Source organism: Scyliorhinus torazame, chromosome 9 (genome assembly GCF_047496885.1).
Source record: "Scyliorhinus torazame isolate Kashiwa2021f chromosome 9, sScyTor2.1, whole genome shotgun sequence".
Classification (NCBI taxonomy): Eukaryota; Metazoa; Chordata; class Chondrichthyes; order Carcharhiniformes; family Scyliorhinidae; genus Scyliorhinus; species Scyliorhinus torazame.
The window spans coordinates 99472213-99493348 of NC_092715.1; the positions used below are offsets into that span (position 1 = coordinate 99472213).

At 46.6% G+C, this 21136-nt stretch overlaps 1 protein-coding gene across 3 annotated transcripts in view; it reads right to left on the reverse strand.

Moving 5' to 3' along the window:
• The window catches only part of skic3 (SKI3 subunit of superkiller complex), a 165551-nt gene that overhangs the window by 123475 nt on the left and 20940 nt on the right, over window positions 1-21136 (reverse strand). For all 3 annotated transcript variants that reach the window (XM_072516311.1, XM_072516309.1, XM_072516310.1), the window contains exons 3-4: window positions 8619-8762; window positions 423-514 (exon numbers count right to left, since the gene is read on the reverse strand). In XM_072516311.1, the coding sequence (XP_072372412.1) occupies window positions 423-514; window positions 8619-8762 (236 nt within the window). The remainder of the gene's footprint in view (window positions 1-422; window positions 515-8618; window positions 8763-21136) is intronic.

Below are 21136 nucleotides of genomic sequence, written 5' to 3' on the forward strand. Positions count from 1 at the left end.
CAGGTCTGGATGGTAGTTGCGAATATGACTTTAGAACAACTGCACATCCATGCTGAAGGTGCTCCTTCCAGCCTGTGAATTAATTCTACAATGTTAAAGGGGGAATGTGAAACTATAGAAATTGACTCGTATTGCTTGCGTTGGAAATAGTTCTGAGGACATTGAGAGGTTTTATTCATAAATTAGAAACAAACGGCCAGTGATCAGATCGGCAATTTATTCCATGACAAAAAGTGAATTGGCAAGAACTGCAAACTAAAATATAGTGTTTAAACAAAAGGACCATAAACTATTATTTGTTTGAAGTCACACTTCCATTTATTTATAGACTGGATAACTGTGTCTCAAAACTTTATTCAATAAGTAAAGTTGAAATTGAAGATATACTACAAACATGAGTTCAATAAATTCAAACAGGTTACCTTTCATATAATTTCATTAGCTTTTGGTAAATTTCCAACAACTCATGCTTATTGTCAGATGTATCATTCTTCTCACACAGATTTAGCAACCCCTGAAAAGAAAACATTCATTATCATTATCTTCCAATTCATCCTCAAATAAAAATGATTTATAAAAGAACATGTATTGACATTTTTACTCCACTAAAACAATTACTGGGTCGGGGAATGGTGGAGTGCTGTTGTATGCAGGAGGCATACAATCGGATTCAACCAGGCTATAGACCACTTTACAGCTTTACTTAACCTAGACTGCACCTCTGACCCTATAACTTCTCCAACACAAAATTACTGTTTTCCATCGCTACAATATCGCTAGTCAACATGCTTATGACATGGCAGTGAAACGGTCATCCAAGCCTTTATAATCCCCAGACATGACATCCTATCCTGCACCAAGTCCCACGTACCCATACCTTATGGTGGCTCCTGTCTCCCAATCCCTCAATTTAAAATCTCATCTTAAATTCTCCTTGGTCTACTAAAATCTTCCAAAAATATTGTGAGGGATTAGATGAAGGACTGTTAAGATATTATTCTTTATGAAGCGTTGAAGGTAGAAGATAGGATGGTTCTATCTGGATGACATGGTGCAAACCAATTGCTGCAGGCCCAGTAAAATTCTGTTTTTGTTTGAAATCATTCACATTCTGGAAATACGCAAAGAAGGAGGCAAAATCTAAGTTTTACATGTATTTTCTTACTCATGAAGATAGATGGATAGTTGAAAAAGATAATACACAAACAATATTGCTATGTTGAAACATAAAACTGTAAAAAGGGACCTGTTTTACTTTTAAACACACTCTCATGTATTATATACATGAAAGATATTATTTGAAGCCAAGACTTTTCAAAGTGCGCGTTGTGACCGGGGGGGTCGGTCACAGAGCAATCGGTCGTGCCATTCCCACTGTGGTTTCGATCACGGCAGAAGCGCACAACAGCCACTACCGGCTTTTCAAGAATGGCGGCTACTGCCGCCTTTTAAATAGAAATAAATTAGGCTGTGTGGAGTCTTCCAGCCAGAAGCGGCAGCAGCAAGCACGTCATGAGCCTTGCACACATACTTGATGTCAAATGTCCTCCAGATACGTGCATTTGGTGCCAAATCACAGTGCCATGTTGTTTCAATTTTCCAGCTGCTGGCAAGTAAGGCAAGTGAACTGTGAAGATGAAAGATTTTCTTAAAAGTAAGAGACAGCCAAAAACTCAAATAGGCAGTTTAACTATTGGACAGGATCTCCCAACAGAAACTGCTGGACAGAGCTATTCAGGAGAGTCCAGGGCAGGACAGAGCAGTGCTGGTGTTAGCTCTGTAGTGAGCTTCAGGGCCTCTGGTTAACAGCCTACAAAGAATAAATTTAACTCAGGAACAAAGCAGTATGAAGATGATTTCTTGAGGTATGGTTTTGTCAATTGTGCCAATGCAAATAAATATGCAAATCTCATGTGTGTTATATGCAGGGAAGTACTAGCAAATGAGAGAACTTTCAGATTTTGAAAGAGAAGTGGTGGGTGAAAAATTCCTTTTGAGGTTGAGAGCCCAGAGTCAGTTATGGGCAGCACAGTAGCTTCGCAGCTTCAGGGTCCCAGGTTCGATTCCCGGTTTGGTTCACTGTCTGTGCGGACTCTGCACGTTCTCTCCATGTCTGCGTGGGTTTCCTCCGGGTGCGCCTGTTTCCTCCCACAGTCCAAGGATGTGCAGGTTAGATGGATTGGTCATAATAAATTGTCCGTAGTGTCCAAAATGGTTAGGTGGGGTTACTGGGTTACAGGGATGGGGTGGGTTTAAGTGGGGTGCTCCTTCCAAGGTTCGGTGCAGACTCGATGGGCCAAATGGCCTCCTTCTGCATTGTAAATTCTATGATTCTATGATTAACTTAGAGCTGATTCCAAATTAAAAGGCTACGCTGCTGTAGCTGACCTGTAATACCACATTAAAAACACATCAAAAACCCATGAGGCTGTCAGCATTCTGGCGTAAAATCTCCAGGAGTATCCAGTTCAGAGTAAAATAAGCAATTTGTTGCTATTGCCCTTCACGACTACCTACATGTGCGAGGTTGCATTTTTCGTTTTCATAAAGATGAAGGCAGCATAAAGGAACTGGCTGATATCGGCACCTGAAATGCGCATTGCCCTTTCCACCTTTGAACCCGATACAAGTGAGCTTGTATGGCTCCCCTTTTACATTATAGGTAAGCGAACATGGTATGTCTTGCGAAGTTCGGCCGGCATGGATCGCGAAGGACAGCCGTTGTCAAAAGTGGGTCCTGGGGAGAGAAAGTTTAAAAACACTGCTCTGGGCGATTTGAAATTTATGATGTCACAATGCAAGAAATAAAAACCATGTAGGTAATTTGTATAGATATAGAGATGATACACCTCAGCACTCAGATGATAAGGCCAGATGTCAATGTTGAACACCATTGTAATCTAGTCTGGAAGCAGGTGTGAACAGTCCCACCTAGGTAGATGACAATGAATAGGCATTGGAGGAGAATGGTGAGGTCAACTGTAAAAAAGACTGCAGGCTGGCTGAAAAGGAGGGAAAGTTACCTTTGTCACAGTCCTCCTGTTCAGTGTGTCCTCATGGACAAGGGTTAAAGTGATATTATACTGATATCAGTGACTTGGGGCTAGAAGGTAATACTCAGTGCAGTGGATATTGTTAACCTTTGGGTATTGTCATTAGATGTACTTTAAATTGTTTGCAGGTGGTAACGGAGCCACTGGCAGACCCCTAGACCCCTTAAAATCTTTGTTTGGATCGCAAGTGTGTTATGGATCCGATGGAGAACTCCTGTCTCAGGCCACTGCGAGTGAATATCTTTGTTAAATATTGTTAACAAGTCATTTGTTTCAGTTAAATAATGGTTTGTTGCTATGTTTCATGATGATCAGGATGTTTTTAAGTCCTGTGGCCATAGATCATGGGATAATTTCTCAGTTTGTATTGATTTTGAATGACAGCTGTTAAAAAGATTGTGAAAAAAACAGAAGGATCCTTGATTGATGAACTGACAACTTCAGTGGTCAGAGTCCTCCTGTCACAGAAACACAGAGGCAACTAATGGGAAGGGGAGAGGAGGCTCCTCTCAGTGCAAAAGAAAAGGTTGAAGCATTTGCAACCATCTTCAGCCAGCAGTGCTGTGTGGATGATCCATCTCAGCCTATTCCCGAGGTCTTCAGCATCACAGATGCTGGTCTTCCGCAAATTCAATTTATTCCATGTGATATCAAGAAGTTGGATGCAGCCAAGGCTATGGACCTGATAACACCTTGGTTGGAGTATTGAAGATAAAGACAGAAAATAACGGAAAAACAACCGTTCAGGCAGCATTCGTGGAGAGAAGAAAAAAAAGTTGCCGTTTCGAGTCTGTATGATTTCAGAGCTCGGAGTCATATAAACTCAAAGTTAAATCTGTTTCCCCAGCATTTTCTGTTTTTATTTCAAATTTCCACATCTGCAGTATTTTGATTTTATTGCAGTATTGAAGACTTGTATTCCAGAATTAGCTGCACCCAGAGCTAAGTTGTTCCAGCATAGCTACAACACAAGTATCTGAAAGCAAATCTGGAAATGTCCACCATGTTCTCTTTGCTCCTTTATGACGGTACCCCTGGCATCAGGGACAGGCGCCAGGGCCCGAGGCCTCCACGGTGCTGGGTAAACGACGGGGCCGGGGTTGGGGAGCGAAAGAGAGAGATGGGTGGGTGGAGCTATGCGGGCACAGAGCCCGCAGTGCCGAGGCCACCATGTAGCCCGTTGGACCTGACTTGGCATGGGGGGTATGCACCATGCTAACATGGCGGGCTTTCACCCCCCCCGCAGACAATGGATATTGGGATTCAACCAGCAATGGTAGCATCCCTGCCAGTCACCGCAGCCATGGGAGGATGCCCTGTGGCTGTATGAGCTGGAGCTGCTTGAGGAGGTGGAAGCTGCAGTAGTGGAGAATGCAGCAGCAGATCGTGCCACAGAGGGACATGTGGCAGTTGCCCAGGATGGAGAGCCAGCTGCCCAACAGGCCAAGGAGGAGGTGCCAAGGCGCATGAGGCTTTGCGTGTACCGGCAGTGCCTGTCATTCCGAAGGCCTGCCAGACTGGGCATCCTGTTGAAGACTCCGGCTGAGCAGACAGACAATGCAACATATCTGCCAGATGATGGTACACCTGGCACCGTGGGTTATGAGCAAGGACACCCACTCCCGGTGGCCGCAATGAGACGGTCGCCCTAAACTTTTACACCACGGGGTCCTTCTAGGCGCCAAGTGGGGGCCTGTCCAGGATCTCACAGACATCGATGCAGAAATGCATCCGCACCATCACGGAGGCCCTGTATGCCCAGGCAGCTCAATACATCCATTTCAATGTGGAACGAGCCCACCGGGATACCCGGGCAGTGGGGCTTGTCGCCATCAACGGGTTGCCCCGGGGGGTTATGGACGGGATGCATGACCCCCTACGAGCACCTGTAGATGACAGGCCGCTCTATACATACCAAAGGGGGTACCACTCAATGAACGTGCAGCTGATAGGTGACCCACAGCTGTGCATCATTCACCTCTGCGGCCGATATCTGGGTAGAATGCACGACGCCTTAAACCTGTCACACTCGACGATTCCTCACATGTTCGAGACACCACACCCCCTACCTGGGAAAATTGGCTACTCTGCGCTGAGCTCTGCATCATACACCAAGATCCGACTCCTGCCCATGGTAGCACTTTCCACCGTCCACCTGGGTGATCCCTGCATGCGAGCTGGCCATTCCATCACATAGTCCCATCAATTCCGTGGGTGGTGGGGACGGGAAGAGGGGGAGTGGAGAGATATGGGGAGCCCGGGCCACCCACAACGTCCACCCATTTGCACCCCCACACCCCGGCTCCTCTGGCCAGCCCAGTCAAGCCCTCACAGCCATCTGACAGAGCACCGAGACAGGTTGCAACAGTGGTAACAGGTGTTTAACATGAACAAATATTTACAGATTAGTGCCCTAGCCCCTTTAACTAATCTGTGCCCTCCAAATTAAGTGGTGCCCAACTTTCTGGCTTTTTGGGCCTGAAAGCTACTTCCACGTGGTTCCCCAGATGGTACAACAGAAGTGGAGGCGGCACTTTGTGATTCCCACCCTGAGACCTGCGTCCCCGTTGACTTGCATCTCCAGAGGCGACTGGGCCTGACTGCTGCTCATGTGGTGTGATGCCGCCCTGTTCTGCCTGCTGCCCACCTCATGCACCAGGGACGGGAGGGGAGTCGGAGGTGCTGCAGTGTTCCAGCACCTCTCCTGCAGGAGTCACCGGCACAGGCCACATCGTCTCCTCCTCCCTAGAGGTGTCCGATGGCATCCAGGCTACTCCATGGAACGGCGGTGTGAGCAGAGCTATCCCCTGATGCTCCCCCTCCACCTGGCGCTGCCAGTCCTGAAGTCCCGCTCTGGTCTCGACTAGGGTCCACACGCTCATGGCCATGGAGCACAGAAGTGGAACATCTCCGTCTGGGACTGTGCCACATCACCCACTGACTGTGCCACCAGCTTCTGGGTTTGTGTCACATCAGACAGTGACTGCACCATTTCCCTCTGGGACTGGGCCACCTCTTTCTGCGCCTGTGCCACGTTGGCCAGCGCCTGGACAATGTTGATATTCCGAGCTATGGCCTGCTGTGACTGGGTCATGCTCAGGAGCCGCACTGCGATGCCCAGGTGGCTCTGTCCTGGATCTCAGCCAGCCCCTGCGCAGAATGCCCCAGGCCTTGGACATGCTGATCCATAGCTAAAACCCTCTCCCCCAATGCTTTCACCGTGGATGCCACCCGTGCGGTGTTGGCCTGGGTGGCACACATTGTCGCACCACCTCCTGCTGCTGCATGCATTTGGACTCCTGCAACTACTGGTTGCTCGAGGACAATCCCTCATGTTGTCCTTAGCTCTGCGACTGCATCTCCATGATTGAAACCCATCTGCACGGCAGCTAATCCCTGAGGTCGGCCTGTCCTCCCACCGTTCACTCCCTCGGGTGTTCCGCCCTCCACCTCTGTACTGGATCAGCTGTGTGGTGCGCACCAGAGAGTATCCCGGGGGCCTCTTCACTAAAGTGCCCAACCGAGGTGTGTCTCTGGGGTGTTGGAAGGTGTTGGAGACAGCTGTGATGGGAAATCTGCATCATCCTTCGACTCGAACTCGGAGGTCCTCGAACTCTGGGGTCGCCTGTTTCTCGGGCAGAGGGCTTGCCATCCGAGCTGCTTTTATCGCTGCTCGGCTCATGGTGGGGTCTCCGGTTGTGGCACTGGCTGGGGGAGGGTGCGGGTGAGGGTGGTGTTGGTTGGGGTTAACACTTGTGTCACAGGGAACCACAACTAAGCGGGGTATCACTTCCTCTTCTGCGGCCGAACTCCACTCAGCGACCACCCTTGATGGCCTCAGTGGCCAGGGCACCTGGCCATGGCGGCCGGTATGGGTACCGATATGTGGTATCTGTGCAGGGTGGGGAATTGCCTGCCCTCCAGATGGGCGGGGGGGGGGGGTGGTTAGGGTTACGGGTGCGTGAGATGGGGATTGGTGCCAGAGGCACAGTGCTGCCTACTCACCCTGGCTGCCCTGAGGAAGTTGTGCAGTTTTTTGCGGCACTGCTGGCTGGTCTGGATGACGTTGCTCACAGCGACGACCGCCTCTGCAACCTGCACCCAGTCACGGCGAACGCCAGCGGTTGCCACCTTCTTTCCCAGGCCTGGGTACAGGGTTATCCTCCTCTCCTCCACCGTATCCGGGAGGGTCTCCAGCTCGGCATCCATGAACCTTGGTGCCGCTCTCCTTGCTGCCACCTTGTTGGCTGGGATGGTGTGTGTGGGGAGTTGTGTGTAAATGCAGCTACATCTCGTCAGCCTACTGAGTGCCAATCGCAAAACCCAGATTTGAAATTTAAACTGTCATATTAGGAACTTGGGTCCAGAAAATGGGTTCCAAGATGTTGCAGGCAATTTAGGGGTTAAACAGGCTGTGGGAAAAGACTGTTGGCAGCAGAGTCAGAGGGATACGTCCAAAGCCTGAGTTACCTTGTCCTATTCAGGCTGAACCTCGTTAGTGGGAATACACCGGGTGCCCCGATTCAGCCAAATGGCCTAACTCTGTTATTTTTTTATAAACGGGAATGGGCAGGAGCGAGAGAGAGAATGTTGTTCTGAACAGTTACCCGGGGGACGGCAAAATCGATGAGAGAGATCATGGAAGTTTGCAGAGGCAAAATTTGGGAAAAGGGTTCTGAACAGATGTCGCTATCAGAAGAAAAATTTCTTTGCAAGTATTGCCTTTGTCTGTTTAAATGGAATGAGAGTTGCATGTTCACGAACAGTGTTTGTTTAATGGGAACTAGTGTGTAAAGGTTAAGAAACTGCATGCAATCTGTTAGTGTTAGATCTGAAGTAATAGTTTAAATATTGTTTTCTTTCCTTTTAATAAAGTTTTTTTAAAAAAAAATAACCAAGCCCCATTTCTTATATTATCATTCCTGGAACAAATCAATGTTTCTGCACCACATTAAAACCTAAAGAAATTATGGCATCTGTTCCAGTCTCTTAGCCATTGTTGAGAGCTGACCGGGGGTCCGTAACAAAACTGCCCAATTGCACTAATTCATGGTCAATTTTCCATTTGACAACATGGCAATCAGTACAAGTGAAGACTTGGAAAGAAAAAGTTTAAAACTAGCACAATTTGTGCCTAGATTACCTACTGCACCCAAAGCAGAAACTCCAGGCCCATGCTTTGAAATCAGGTGAAACATTTCAAACTATATTGTTGATAGCAGCCTAAGAGTAAACTGGGCCCAAGTGGTGGTATTTTTCCCCATTGTGGGCAGCACACGCTATCGGGATATCCCTTGGCATGGGTGCGCTGCCGACGCAATGGAGAATCCCGCCAGCGGGGAATCCAACCCCTGATGTATGTAGCCTTCACAATATCAATACGATAAACCCACAAGTTTCCCCTCATATGTTAAATGAACGTATCACAGGTAAACCTTTGAGTAGCTTGAATAATGTTTAGATTTCTGCAAATAAAGAGACAGATGATAAAGAAAATATGCTTTTTTTAAAAAATGTACTATTCACAAAGGATTGTTTGAGTGCTTAATGTGGTCACTGATATACCTGCCATGCCAGCAATTGATCTGGATCAAGTTCTGCAGCCTTTTTGTATGCAGTCTTCGCCTGGTCAGGCTGTTCCAATTCTGCTGCAGCAACTCCAATAAAAACCCAGGCATTATAGTTATTCTTGTCTTGTTTCAACACAGCCTGCACAATAGAACACAAATGTAAAAAATAACAGATCACAGTAGATAAAATTGCTTTACAAGAAATCCGGTTGCTATTTATTTTGATGTAGAGGGAGCGATTTAACTAAATGGAAACAAAGTCCCAAAACGAGAAACAACGCTATTGAATGGCACTCAGGTTAGATACGTGACATCAACAGGGAATGCACGACCGAGGCTGCAAATAGCACCGTTTTCTGGACTGAGGAGCTCTGCTCACCTCAGCGTAGCGAAATATCGGGATGGCATTTCTAAATGACATCCCAATCGAGCCCCGATCCCTGCCAAGCCCCCATTCACTGTGAAGGAGTCTCCGGGAACCCCCCCCCCCCCAGCCCGAACGCGCGCAAAATGCCAGCTTGGCAGTGCCAGGCTGGCACCAGCAGTGCCAGGGTACCACCCTACCCCTAAAGGCATGCACATGGCGGTTTCTGATCCTGGGAGACCAACTCATGTACCATTTTGAGTGCCAACGCGAGTCCCCATTTGTGGAGACCAGTACTGAATGGACCTCGCCCGAGGTGAAGGGGATAGATCCCAACTATATATTAGAGTGAGACTAGCTGTCTCTCTCTAATATGCAGATGGAGTGATCCTGCCCATAATGGGCGGGATTTACGTCACAACGTATTGTGAGATTGCTTTAGATCTCGTAAGGCGCTGCAAGCTGGGTAGATCCAGGGAGCAGGGTCTCCTGGCTTCGATTGACCTCGTTGCATCACGGCACGCTGCATTTCAGGCACAGAGATTCTATGATCGCACCTACATATTCAGAAAAGTGATTTAAAACTTTGCTCTTTGTTTTTCAACATGATACAGAAGTATAATAACTATTATAATCCAATTACCCATCTGAAATCTGAGTGCATGGTCTTTCCCCTTTCTGGCCTAGATTTGAATCCAGACCAGATGAAACAGACTCTTGTCGTCACCCTTCTAAGTCACATATATAATATATATATTTTCTTCCAAACACAATCAATAACATCTTCCCCATACACTCCAACGGGAGAACGTATAATAACAAATCATCCGCGAATAAAGATACCCTGTGCTCCCTACCTTCCCTCACAATACCCTCCCACTCTCTTGAAGAATGCGGCTAAACTGGCAAGGGTATAATAATAATAATCACTTATTGTCACAAGTAGGCTTCAATGAAGTTACTGTGAAAAGCCCCCAGTCGCCACATTCCGCGCCTGTTCGGGGAGGCTGGTATGGGAATAGCCAACACGAATAACAATGGAGACAGTGGGCTTCCCTGCCTTGTTCCCCTATACAACCTAAAGCATCCAGAATTTATCACGTTCGTCCTCACATTTGTCATGGGGAATGCATACAACAATGGTACCCATGAAACAAACGTCAGGCCAAACCTAAATCTCCTCAGGAACCATCATTCCACCTGGTCAAAGGCCTCCTCCGCATCGATGAAATGATAACCTCCAGCACTCTATCCTATGAAGGGGGTCAATACTACATTCAACAGCCTCCTGATATCACTTGACAACTCCCACCCCATAAACCCCATCTGGTCCTCTGAGATCACCTCTGGTACACACCCTTCCAACCGCCTCGCTAAAACCTTTGGCAGTACCTTCACATCTCTATTTAGGAGGGAGATGGGATTTAAGAGCCACACTCTGTCGGGTCTTTATTCTTCTTTGGGATCAAGAAAATAGAAACATCTGCAAATGTGGCTGACAACTTCCCCTTCGCCAGCAACTCATTATACATATCTGGGAGATGGGACACCTACTCCAAAAACTGCTTATAAAATTTAACTGGGAAGCCATCCTGCCCCAGTGCCTTACAGATTGCATCAACCCCACACACTTCATTATCTCCTGCAATCCCAATGGCACCTCCAATCCCCGTCTCTTCCAATTCTCCACCTCCAGAAACACCAAACCATTCAACAAATTCCCCATATCTGCCTCCTCCACCTGGGGCTCATATCTAGACAGCCCCAGATAGAAGGCCTCAAAAGTATCATTGATTTTTTTCCGACATTGTCGCCAAACCCCCTCCTGCCTGCCCCACCTGCGCAATCTTACAAGCTGCCACCTGCCACCGCAACTGATGAGCTTCCCATACTCATACTGGACCCCCCGTGATTGGTGAGGCTGACCCACTACCTTCCCCACTGTGAACGAGTCAAACTGTCCCTGAAACTTCTCCTTTCCAGCAAAAGCTCCTTAGTTGCTGTCCCCTCTCCTGTTTTTTGCAACAATACAAGTCTTCTTTTAATCTAATACGATCCTTAACTTCCTGAGTGAGGCCCTGGTGGATTTTTTGCCATGTGTTTCTTTTTCATTGGCGTGTATTTTTGTTGAACATTTTGAATTGTTTCTTAGCTGCTTCCCTGTCGGGAAAGACTCAGAAGTTGTTTCTCCTGCTGCGGAATCTAGAACTCACGCCCTAGACTAAGGATAAGGAAGTCAATCATTTCGGACTGAGATGAGGAGAAACTTCTTCATGCAAATCGAGACGAGAGGTTGAGTAGACTGGGACTGTACTCATTGGAGTTTAGAAGGATGCGGGGGGATCTTATTGAAACATATAAAATTATGAAGGGAATAGATAGGATAGATGCGGGCAGGTTGTTTCCACTTGTCGGGGAAAGCAGAACTAGGGGGCATAGCCTCAAAATAAGGGGAGGTAGATTTAAGACCGAGTTTAGGAGGAACTTCTTCACCCAAAGGGTTGTGAATCTCTAGAATTCCTTGCCCAGTGAAGCAGTTGAGGCGCCTTCTTTAAACGTTTTTAAGAAAAAGATAGATACCTTTCTAAAGAATAAAGGAATTCGGGGATATGGTGTACGGGCCGGAGAGTGGAGCTGAGTCCACAAAGATTAGCCATGATCTCATTAAATGGCGGAGCAGGCTCAAGGGGCCAGATGGCCTACTCCTGCTCCTAGTTCTTATGTTCTTAAATTATGTGAATATTTGGAATGGTCTACCCAGTGGATGGTGATTGCATTGGTAAGCATATTTAAGGCTGAGAGAAGCATATTTCTAGTTTCTCGGGGAATGAAGGGATATGTGAAGAAGGCAGGAAAGTTGAGTTGAGACCGAAGTTCAGCCATGCTAATATATAGAGTGGCTGAGCAGGCACCATGGGCCAAAATTGTCTATTTCTGTTGGCGGGTTTTTAAACCCAGAAAGTCAAAGCCAAGATCTGCAGCCACAAAGCACAAAATCCAACCATTAATTGCTGCCAACTCAACTGATTTCTAATTGATTAAGATTCTCATCCTCATCTTCAAATCCTTGCCTACCTATTTTCTTAATAAGGAGAGACTGGCTGCAGAGAAGTAAAGGAATTTACATGTGCATGTTCACAGATCACTTAAATGCTAGTTCATTCGTGAAAAAATACAGTGAAATCGCCATGTGTCAAACTCAAATGACCTGAAATTTCAGTGAACTTGAACTTGTCAACAAATCCCGTCAACAGAATAACAAACAATGCCCATGATAAGCCAAAATTCTGCACTAATATCTCCTGGCGACCCTAACTTCTATAAGCTTGTCAGTTGACCATGCTAACCAATCACAAGAGTGTGAAATGATGGATAACTGGGCAAGTCATTGTAATGTTCCTGGATTATGCTCATCTTGGATCTTGATGTGATAGTGTTAACAAAGAACATTAGACTTTGTTTTACAACAAAACTATTTATTACTAACAATACTCTAAATAATTACTATAATGTCGAAGATTAATACAGTTGGAAATAATGGTCTAACACTAAGATAATACAGAGCTACTCTAATATGCGACTGCCACCAACTCCTCACTAACATATTCTACCATCTTCTGCCAGAACACATGGTGAGTCCGGGTCACATGCCTGTATACTCGCACCACCTTATGGGTGGATGCTATAACTACTACAGTAAAACATACAACTTCCAGTACACATGATGTAGCCATCTCAGATGGCCACCTGCAAAGGACCATGGGAATTATGGCCAACCCAGGACTCAGACACACTCAGAACGTGTGTGTGTATTTGCAACCCAGATAGCTAGACATGATCGGAATCCCCGCTCGTTTGCATTCTAATGGCCCATTTCCCCTGCATTCTAATGGCCCATTTCCCCAGAACAAAAGGTCTGTACTCAAGTAACCAATACAGATGCAGACTAACCGGCACCACTCCCTTTGCTAAGAAAGCCCAAACAGCCAAGGTCAATGACCGCTCAGGACACGCCCAGCCATCAAGGCACTGTCCCTTTATTGGCCAAAATCGAAGGCAGTGATCGAAGCCTGTCGAATTATTGGGTCCAAAGCTAAGGACCACCCCAAAGTACTTGAAATCCCAGAGGGATAAAAAGAGACACAGCCATGTGTTCGGTCTCTCTTGGCACCGGCCTATGCCTAAAACCAAGTGTAGCATTACGACCAGGAGACAAGTTCAAGATCGGATGAGCCCAACAGAAATAAAGCCACTTCTTCTACCCAGCCACGCAAGATCCGAACAAAGGCTTTGTTCATCTGCAAAGAGCTGGTTGCCCTGAAGTTAAGTATAATTATTGTAGTTGTGAGGTGTAGTTTAACTTGTAGTGTTTTATGTTGCATGCCGAAGTAATCCTTGTGTGTAAATAAACTATCTTTGAACTTGAACTGACTAACTGGTTGTTTGGTCTTTGATCAATATCCGGTAAAGCCTTCTGGTGGTATCATTTGATACCTGGCGACTCTGAAAAGCAATATTATTAATAACTGCCATATCTAGTTAATTTGGAAACATTATTGGCGACTCTCGTGGGATAGTATTCTACTCATTAAAAAGAGCAACATTATTGGTGACTCCGCCGGGACTCGACCTAGAAGTGATTTTGTCACTCCGAGAGAACCCGCAAAACTTTGCATTAGAAATCCAATTGAGGAAAAGTGAAAGAAACCACAAGTGTAAGGCCCGTATCGATCAAATCACCAAGATTCGGAAGTGTGTACTAACTTGCATGCGTACCATCAGGGATATAAGGTAAACTCGTTAGATTTTGCGTAAAACTATTGGGTGTATTGTGAACCGGAAAATAGCCTAGGCCATACCCGCTGTTCGAATAGATATCATAAAATTTACAGTGCAGAAGGAGGCCATTCGGCCCATCGAGTCTGCACCGGCTCTTGGAAAGAGCACCCTACCCACGGTCAACACCTCCCCCCTATCCCCATAACCCAGTAACCCCACCCAACACGAAGGGCAATTTTGGACACCAAGGGCAATTTATCATGGCCAATCCACCTAACCTGCACATCTTTGGACTGTGGGAGGAAACCGGAGCACCCGGAGGAAACCCACGCACACACGGGGAGGATGTACAGACTCCGCACAGACAGTGACCCAAGCCAGAATCGAACCTGGGACCCTGGAGCTGTGAAGCAATTGTGCTATCCACAATGCTACCGTGCTGCCCCCGAAGTCACCGCCTAATTCCCCTGTCCCAAATTGACGGTAGGAAAAGAGAAGTTAGAAGCAGAGCAAAAGAGAACTTAGAGGTAGGAAAACACAGATTAACGGTAGGAAAACAGAGATAATAGTAGCAATGGCCACAAAAGCGATGGAACGCCTAATGAACTCGCAGGGTGAACCCGCAGCGACCAACAGAGTAGAGCAGTGCCCCATATGGGAAGAAGAGTTGAAGTATTTGAATGGGAAAGGATGGCCCCTTTGGTCAGAGTTTTGTTCAAATGAGGAGTCAGGTCCAGGAAGCATAGGACAAACCTGGTGGGAAAAGCTAACGGAGGTACATAAGAAGAATGCAGTGAAAATTTGTAAGCTGATGGCAATAGTGTCCTGTTTGGCACAGTTGCGAGGCACAGAGGAGGTCGTGAGGACGCTCTGCAGACAGCTAGTTGAGAAAGAGGAGAAGAATGAGGGAAACTATAGTGAATGTGAAAAGATTAATGAGCAACTCCGGGAACATGTGGCAGCTAAAGATAAAGAGATGGCTGATGTCAAATGGGCACACCAATCTTTAGTTCACCTTAGCAGCTTTCAGACCCAGTACGATAAAGCTTACCAAGATACACAGCGCAATTTTGGTATAAGAGACAGAACAGCAGGTAACACAGTTAACAAGACAATGCGCAGATTTAAAGGCAGCTTTACGAGTGCTCCATAGCTTCACTACAGAACAAAGACAGAGCACAGTAGATCACGCGAAATGTAGTCGACAAATAGAGAAGTTGCAGTCACTGCTGTCAGTGCAAAACGGATTCAGAGATACCTTTGGACAAGATTTAGATGAGGAGAATGGCCCCAATTGGCAAGAACTAAATGGAACCGCCCATAGATATGTGGAGAATACCGAAAATCACAATAGAGCCCCCCCCAGGCCCTGGAAAGGAAAGCACCCGCACCACCGACTGCACAGGCAGCACACACCCCCATGACTCCAGTCACCACACAGCGCAAGTCAGCGGATCGGCATGAGTCAGTTTTGTTTACACCACCCCACTAACCATCACCCAATTGAGAGATGGCTGCGCCAAAATTGAATCATTCGAACCCACCGCAGACCCACATAATTTCTTTGATAGAGTACAACAGCAAACGGTTATGTACGGTCTAGACGAACCGGAGGAAGTTAAGCTTATAGTCATGAGCCTTGACCCATCCGTCAGCTCAGCTTTACCTGTACCCCAGAATGTAGGAGGAGGAAGCGAAAAGGAAGCAGAGTAAGGCCTGCTTTGATAAAACAGTCCACCCCGTAGAGTATACAGTCAGTCAGCAAGTGATGGTTTCCCTGTACAATCCCAGTTCGTTCCATTCCCCTAAATTTGCAGGCCCCTACTCCATTTCGGACAGTGTACAAGATAACGCACCCCAATGGTTGGTTCCACATCAATCACCTCAAAGTCTATGGAACTCAATGTAGCCACTCCCACCACATCTCCCTGGCAATAGCAGAAGACTCCACCCCGCCCATCAACAATCTAGTCCAACCCTCCCCCATCCATGACAGCACATCCACGCCCACAGAGCTGACCTTGTCTCCTCCCACAAGTACGACTTCCCACCTTGAGCTTGATCCAGACGATAGCGCCAGCCTCCCCGAATTGACCACGATCACGGACGACTGGTACAACCTCCCCAGCTCCAGTCACTCCAGCCCCTGAAACCACAACCAGGACATGTTTGGCCCCCAATATCCCCTTCCACAGCCAGAGACACCGCCACCGCCCGACAACAGTAATTTGCCCTTGCTTCTACCGCCCCTCACGACAAGCGAACCCCCCTTTGGCACCGCGACAACTCTTGTAGACTGGTTAGACCGGACGATTCGGATTCCACGACGGCCACGGCACAAAAATGGCAGACACGAGTCTGGCAACCGGGAGATTGTGACGATTCCGAGTCTGACTCCCATTACGGTAACCCTTTTACAACGCTTTTCAATACAGAACTCGGAGGTGTCCAGATGATGAGAAAAACGAGCCGCATAAGAATTACGGTGTCCTACTTCCGGATGGAGCTTGCCCGCCTTCTTTCTTTCTTCTTGTTACATGGTTTTAATTCATGTCACCCTGACACTCAATTTCTTCATACAGTTACTCTTCTGATACCATTTACTGACCAATGGCCGTTAAAGGAACAATTGTTGGATCTCACATGTGTTACAAATTCTTTCCGCTCGTTTAAGTCACCCAGGTAAGGAATAACGGCACTGATCCCCGCCCTGCCTGAGGACCCCAAATGCATCCGGTCAGCTAAGCTCAGGTATTGGAGCAACAGCACTGATCACCGCTCTACCCGGGAATCCCACCCATTCTTGCCCAGCCACGGCCCACACGCACCTCATTTTCCCGTCACTTCGAGTACTCTGGAATGGTTCTTTACACTGTCTTTGGCAGATCTTAATTTTCCCTTCTCTGCTCTTATTGTGGTCTAAAGAATGCCCTTTGCCACAGTCTGTACACTCAACTCTTTACCTTCCGCGACTCTTACCCGCCTGCTATTTACATGTTTGACACACTTGGTTGCCACATATATCATATATGCTGCTATACGTAAACTACCTCTGGACCCTGGGATGAAGAGACTTTATAAAACCAGCAGTCCTAAAATTTGGTTCGTTAAGAATGAGCCTCAATTATCAATGGTTGTAGTAAAGAAAAGACTGGATGGTGAAATTGTCCGCCCACTCCCCGCAGTGACCACAAGCCGCAAAATTCTCTGCACTAGAAAAGAAATTTTTTTTTGAATGTCTTGTCTCTAAAATTGTTATTTCAAAAAAAAAAAGAGGGAGTCACACATGGTGACGATTCTAACGGGTAATTGAAGTTAAGGAGAGAAAGACAAACAAAGCGAGATGTTAATCAAAGATAATAACAGATATTATGCTTGCACCCCCAAGAATATACGAAGAACGGAAGACAGAAGACAAGATGAAGAAAGGACTGATGACCTCCATTGTGATCATCGCTGGACTCCTACAACTGCACGCGTTACAAGCCTCTGTACCCTACACCACACCAGCCCCGAACATGACCACACAACATGATACCCCTAGCCCGGACACCACACCACACAGAGATAAACACTGATACCCCCACTTGGTGCGAAAACATTGTTAAATGGTATTCCCTTTCCTACACAGTAGAGGCCCTTCTGGTGATAGCGATAATCTGCAGTGTCATCCAGACACTTAAGACGCCGCAAATGGTGAAAAGGAGCCTCCTGCTCCTGATATATACACTCCCAGCCCCCTTCTTCGGAATTCACCCAACCTAACAAACAATGTAATCACCGATAAAAATAAAGATTGTACACCTCTGTAACGTTGATAAGTTAAGTAGAAATGTGATGCTGCCATTGGTTTAAAAATTTTGTATTGTACATAAGTTCCTTTTCATATTTACCAGCAGCATGAGATTAGCTTAGATAGTGATAGTTAGATATTCCCTTGTGCGAATAAGTTAAATGTGTAATAGTTGAATGTTTTATAGTGACCCCTTAGAGATTATGAATGAATGATGTATTAATAAAACTTAGGTAAATGCTCCAAAACATAGGACATAGTGTATTGCAGATAAACAAGGCCTTGTTCGGATCTTCCCTGGCTGGGTAGAAGAAGTGGCTTTGTTTCTGCTGGGCTCATCCGTCTGGTAGCGATCATTGATCTTGAACTTATCTTCGGGTCGTAATGCTACACTTGGTTTTAGGCGTAGGCCGGCGCCAAGAGACACCGAACACATGGCTCTTTTTATCCCTCTGGGATTTCGCGCTCTTTGGGGCAGTCCTTAGCTTTGGACCCAATAATTCGACAGGCTTCGATCACTGCCTTCGATTTTCGCCAATAAAGGGGCGGGTGCCTTGATGGCTGGGCCTGTCCTGAGCGGTCATTGATCTTGGCTATTTGGGCTTTCTTAGCAAAGGGAGTGGCGCCGGTTAGTCTGCATCTGTATCGGTTACCTGAGTACCGTCCTTTTGTTCTGGAGAAATGGGCCATTAGAATGCAAACGAGCGGGGGCTTCGATCGCGTCTAGCTATCTGGGTTGCAAATACACACACAAGCTCCGAGTGTGTCTGAGTCCTGGGTTGGCCATAATTCCCATGGTCCTTTGCAGGTGGCCATCTGAGATGGCTACAATACAGATGATGATGATATACTAATATTATATACAGATGATAGTCTACCTGTCATCATAGACATCATTTGGCCCCTTGATCCACCTGTGAAAGGGCGTGCAAAGTCTATAAAGCATGACTAAGCCGGAGAGAAAGTTAAACGTGTTGCCAATCAGAAAGAAGGTGATATCGCAAGTGGAAAACTGGTGTGAAGCAAAAGCGGACATCACAAAGGAGTGGGAGACTCCATCACAGTTTGTCCACCATTATGAAACCGAAAACGAGCATCTTGGAACAATTCAACAAGCAAATATGCTTTCCAGCGAGGAAGAGGATGAGAATGTCTGCATATCCGAACGTTGAAGAAGCTCTGCTAATGTAGTTCAAGGCATCCGGAGTGTTCCCATCTCCAGTCTAATTCTGCAGGAAAGGACAGTCTCCCTGGAAAAGAAGATGGACCACACAGAGTTCGGCTGTAGTGATGGATGGATGGCTGGACTGATTCAAGTGTTCCGTGTGGTAAGCGGTTGGCTCCAAAATGGCCCGCATCTTTAATAAGTTTCCATCACGAGACATTTTTAACGTGGATGAATCAGACTGTTTTAGTGTCTTTTGCCAAGCTGCTTTTGATGTTAAAAGTGAATCAAGCGATGGTGGAAAGTAAAGCAAGCAAATTGTCACTACAATGGTCTGTACCATCCTGGATGGCACCGAAAAGCTGCCACTTCTTATTATAGGAAAGCTCAAGAAACTACATTTGTTTGTGGATATAAAGACGCTACAGTACAAGACTAACAAAACCGCCTCAATGATCTTCAGCCTTTTTGAGGCATGGATCAGGAAAGCTGCTTAAATGAATCAGTGAAATAAAAGGAAGATTGTTATTATTACACACATATTCCCCACGGATCCTGACATTGCCGATCTCATAAGAACAGAAGAACGAGGAGGAGTAGGCCATCTGGCCCCTCGATCCTGCTCCACCATTCAATAAGATCATGGCTGATCTTTTTTGTGGACTCAGTTCCACTTACCCGCCTGCTCACCATAAGAGGGTCAAGCTGATGTTGTTGCCTCCCACTTCAGGTCATGCTCCAATCAATGGATCATGGAATGAGTTGCAACCTGAAAACCCACTACAAATGGCAATTGATATCTCAGGTTCTCAAGGCCATGATGGGAAGCAGGAGTGCAATCCAACTGTTCAAGACGGAGTGTGGAAGATGATAACAAAGAAGCCACAATTGCCAACTTTTTCCACTTTGCTAGGTTCAAACAGGTTACAACTGCATTAGACTTCGATAACAGGGGAGCATCAGGGCGAGGCCAACCAACCAGATGACAAGGTACTTTCTGCTCGGCTGTGGAAGCCAGCATGAAAATTCCAGCAGAGGCAGCATTACTCCAACCGGTATGGAAAAATTGGACAGCCAAAACAAATTGTAGAAAATAATTTGTTTTCAAAATAGTTCCCAATTAAGGAATAATGTTGAAATTCAGTGAGGAATTTCTGCTTGTTGCAGTTAGAGTGATCAATTTAACTTCAATAGAGATTGGGGATAGCAACTTGAATATAGAAAGAGTAATGTGCAAATTGGCAACTAGGTGGGATAATATCACTTGTGAGTGGATGGGGAGTATTTATGCAGAAGAAAGGTTGAATTTAACTTTAAATAAATGAGAGGGGAATGGCTAAGGTCGAAAAAGCTAGTGATAAAGATCATGACTCTTAAATTATTGCACGGCAAATACTCCAGATCATTATATAGATGGCCAATGGACATGCTGGGATAAAAGCATTGGACATGCTGCATTGTAACGATAGAAGTGTTATACCTTATAAAGTGCAATGTACTAATCAGAATTACAAATTTAATTTGATGTAATATTCGACAAAAAAATGACAAGAAATATACAACATTTACAATGAAGTGTCCTCTACATTATCTGCCATATTTCAAACCAATTAACATTATTTAAGAAAAAAATGTCCATGTCCTCTGGCTGATCCGTGAGACCCTTTGTCCGTTTTGCCTGGTGTTGGCTTTGAGGGGGTTGGCCCAGGAGGTGTATAATTGATTGGTGAGAAATGCTTCTGCGCGGAGCGTCAAGGCTGGACCAGCAGCACTGGTGACGTAGAAGTGGGCATCGGTCTGGGTGTCGATCTGCATCTACCTGTAGCTGGACGCCCATGTCAAAGCCAGAGTCGGGATCGGAGAAAACGGCGCTGGACATTCGGACCTCCTGACCGATTGTCATAAGGGATGGCTGGGGGATCCATGGAATCCAAGTGTCGGTAGCAGGCGCTGGCAATTCGTGGAGGCGGCTGCAGATGAGGTCCCCATGGTGATAAGATTTCCATCCCAATGCCCGTACAGAATAAGGGACCGGTCCCGTTTGATGTGCTACGATCCCCGGAATCCATGTGGCTCCATCGCCGAAATTCCGGATGTAGATGGCGTCCCCAGGAGTGAGCCTCCGACGTCCCGCGTCAGCATTGAATCGCTCTGGACCTTCTTCCCGATATCCGGAATGACCAAGCTTACCCTTGTCCGGAAGCATCGACCCAGAGGTAGCTCAGCCGGTGCCACCGGCGTGGTCCTGTTACTAAACAGAAAACGGGCCAATAGGGTTTCTCGGGTCCCGTTGGCCAGCTTCTTCATTCCTCTCGCTTGGACCGCCCGTTCAGCAAGTCCGTTTGAGGCCGGGTGATATGGGGTGCTCCATGTAGTCGATTGCATTCACTGCCACGAATCCCTGGAATTCCG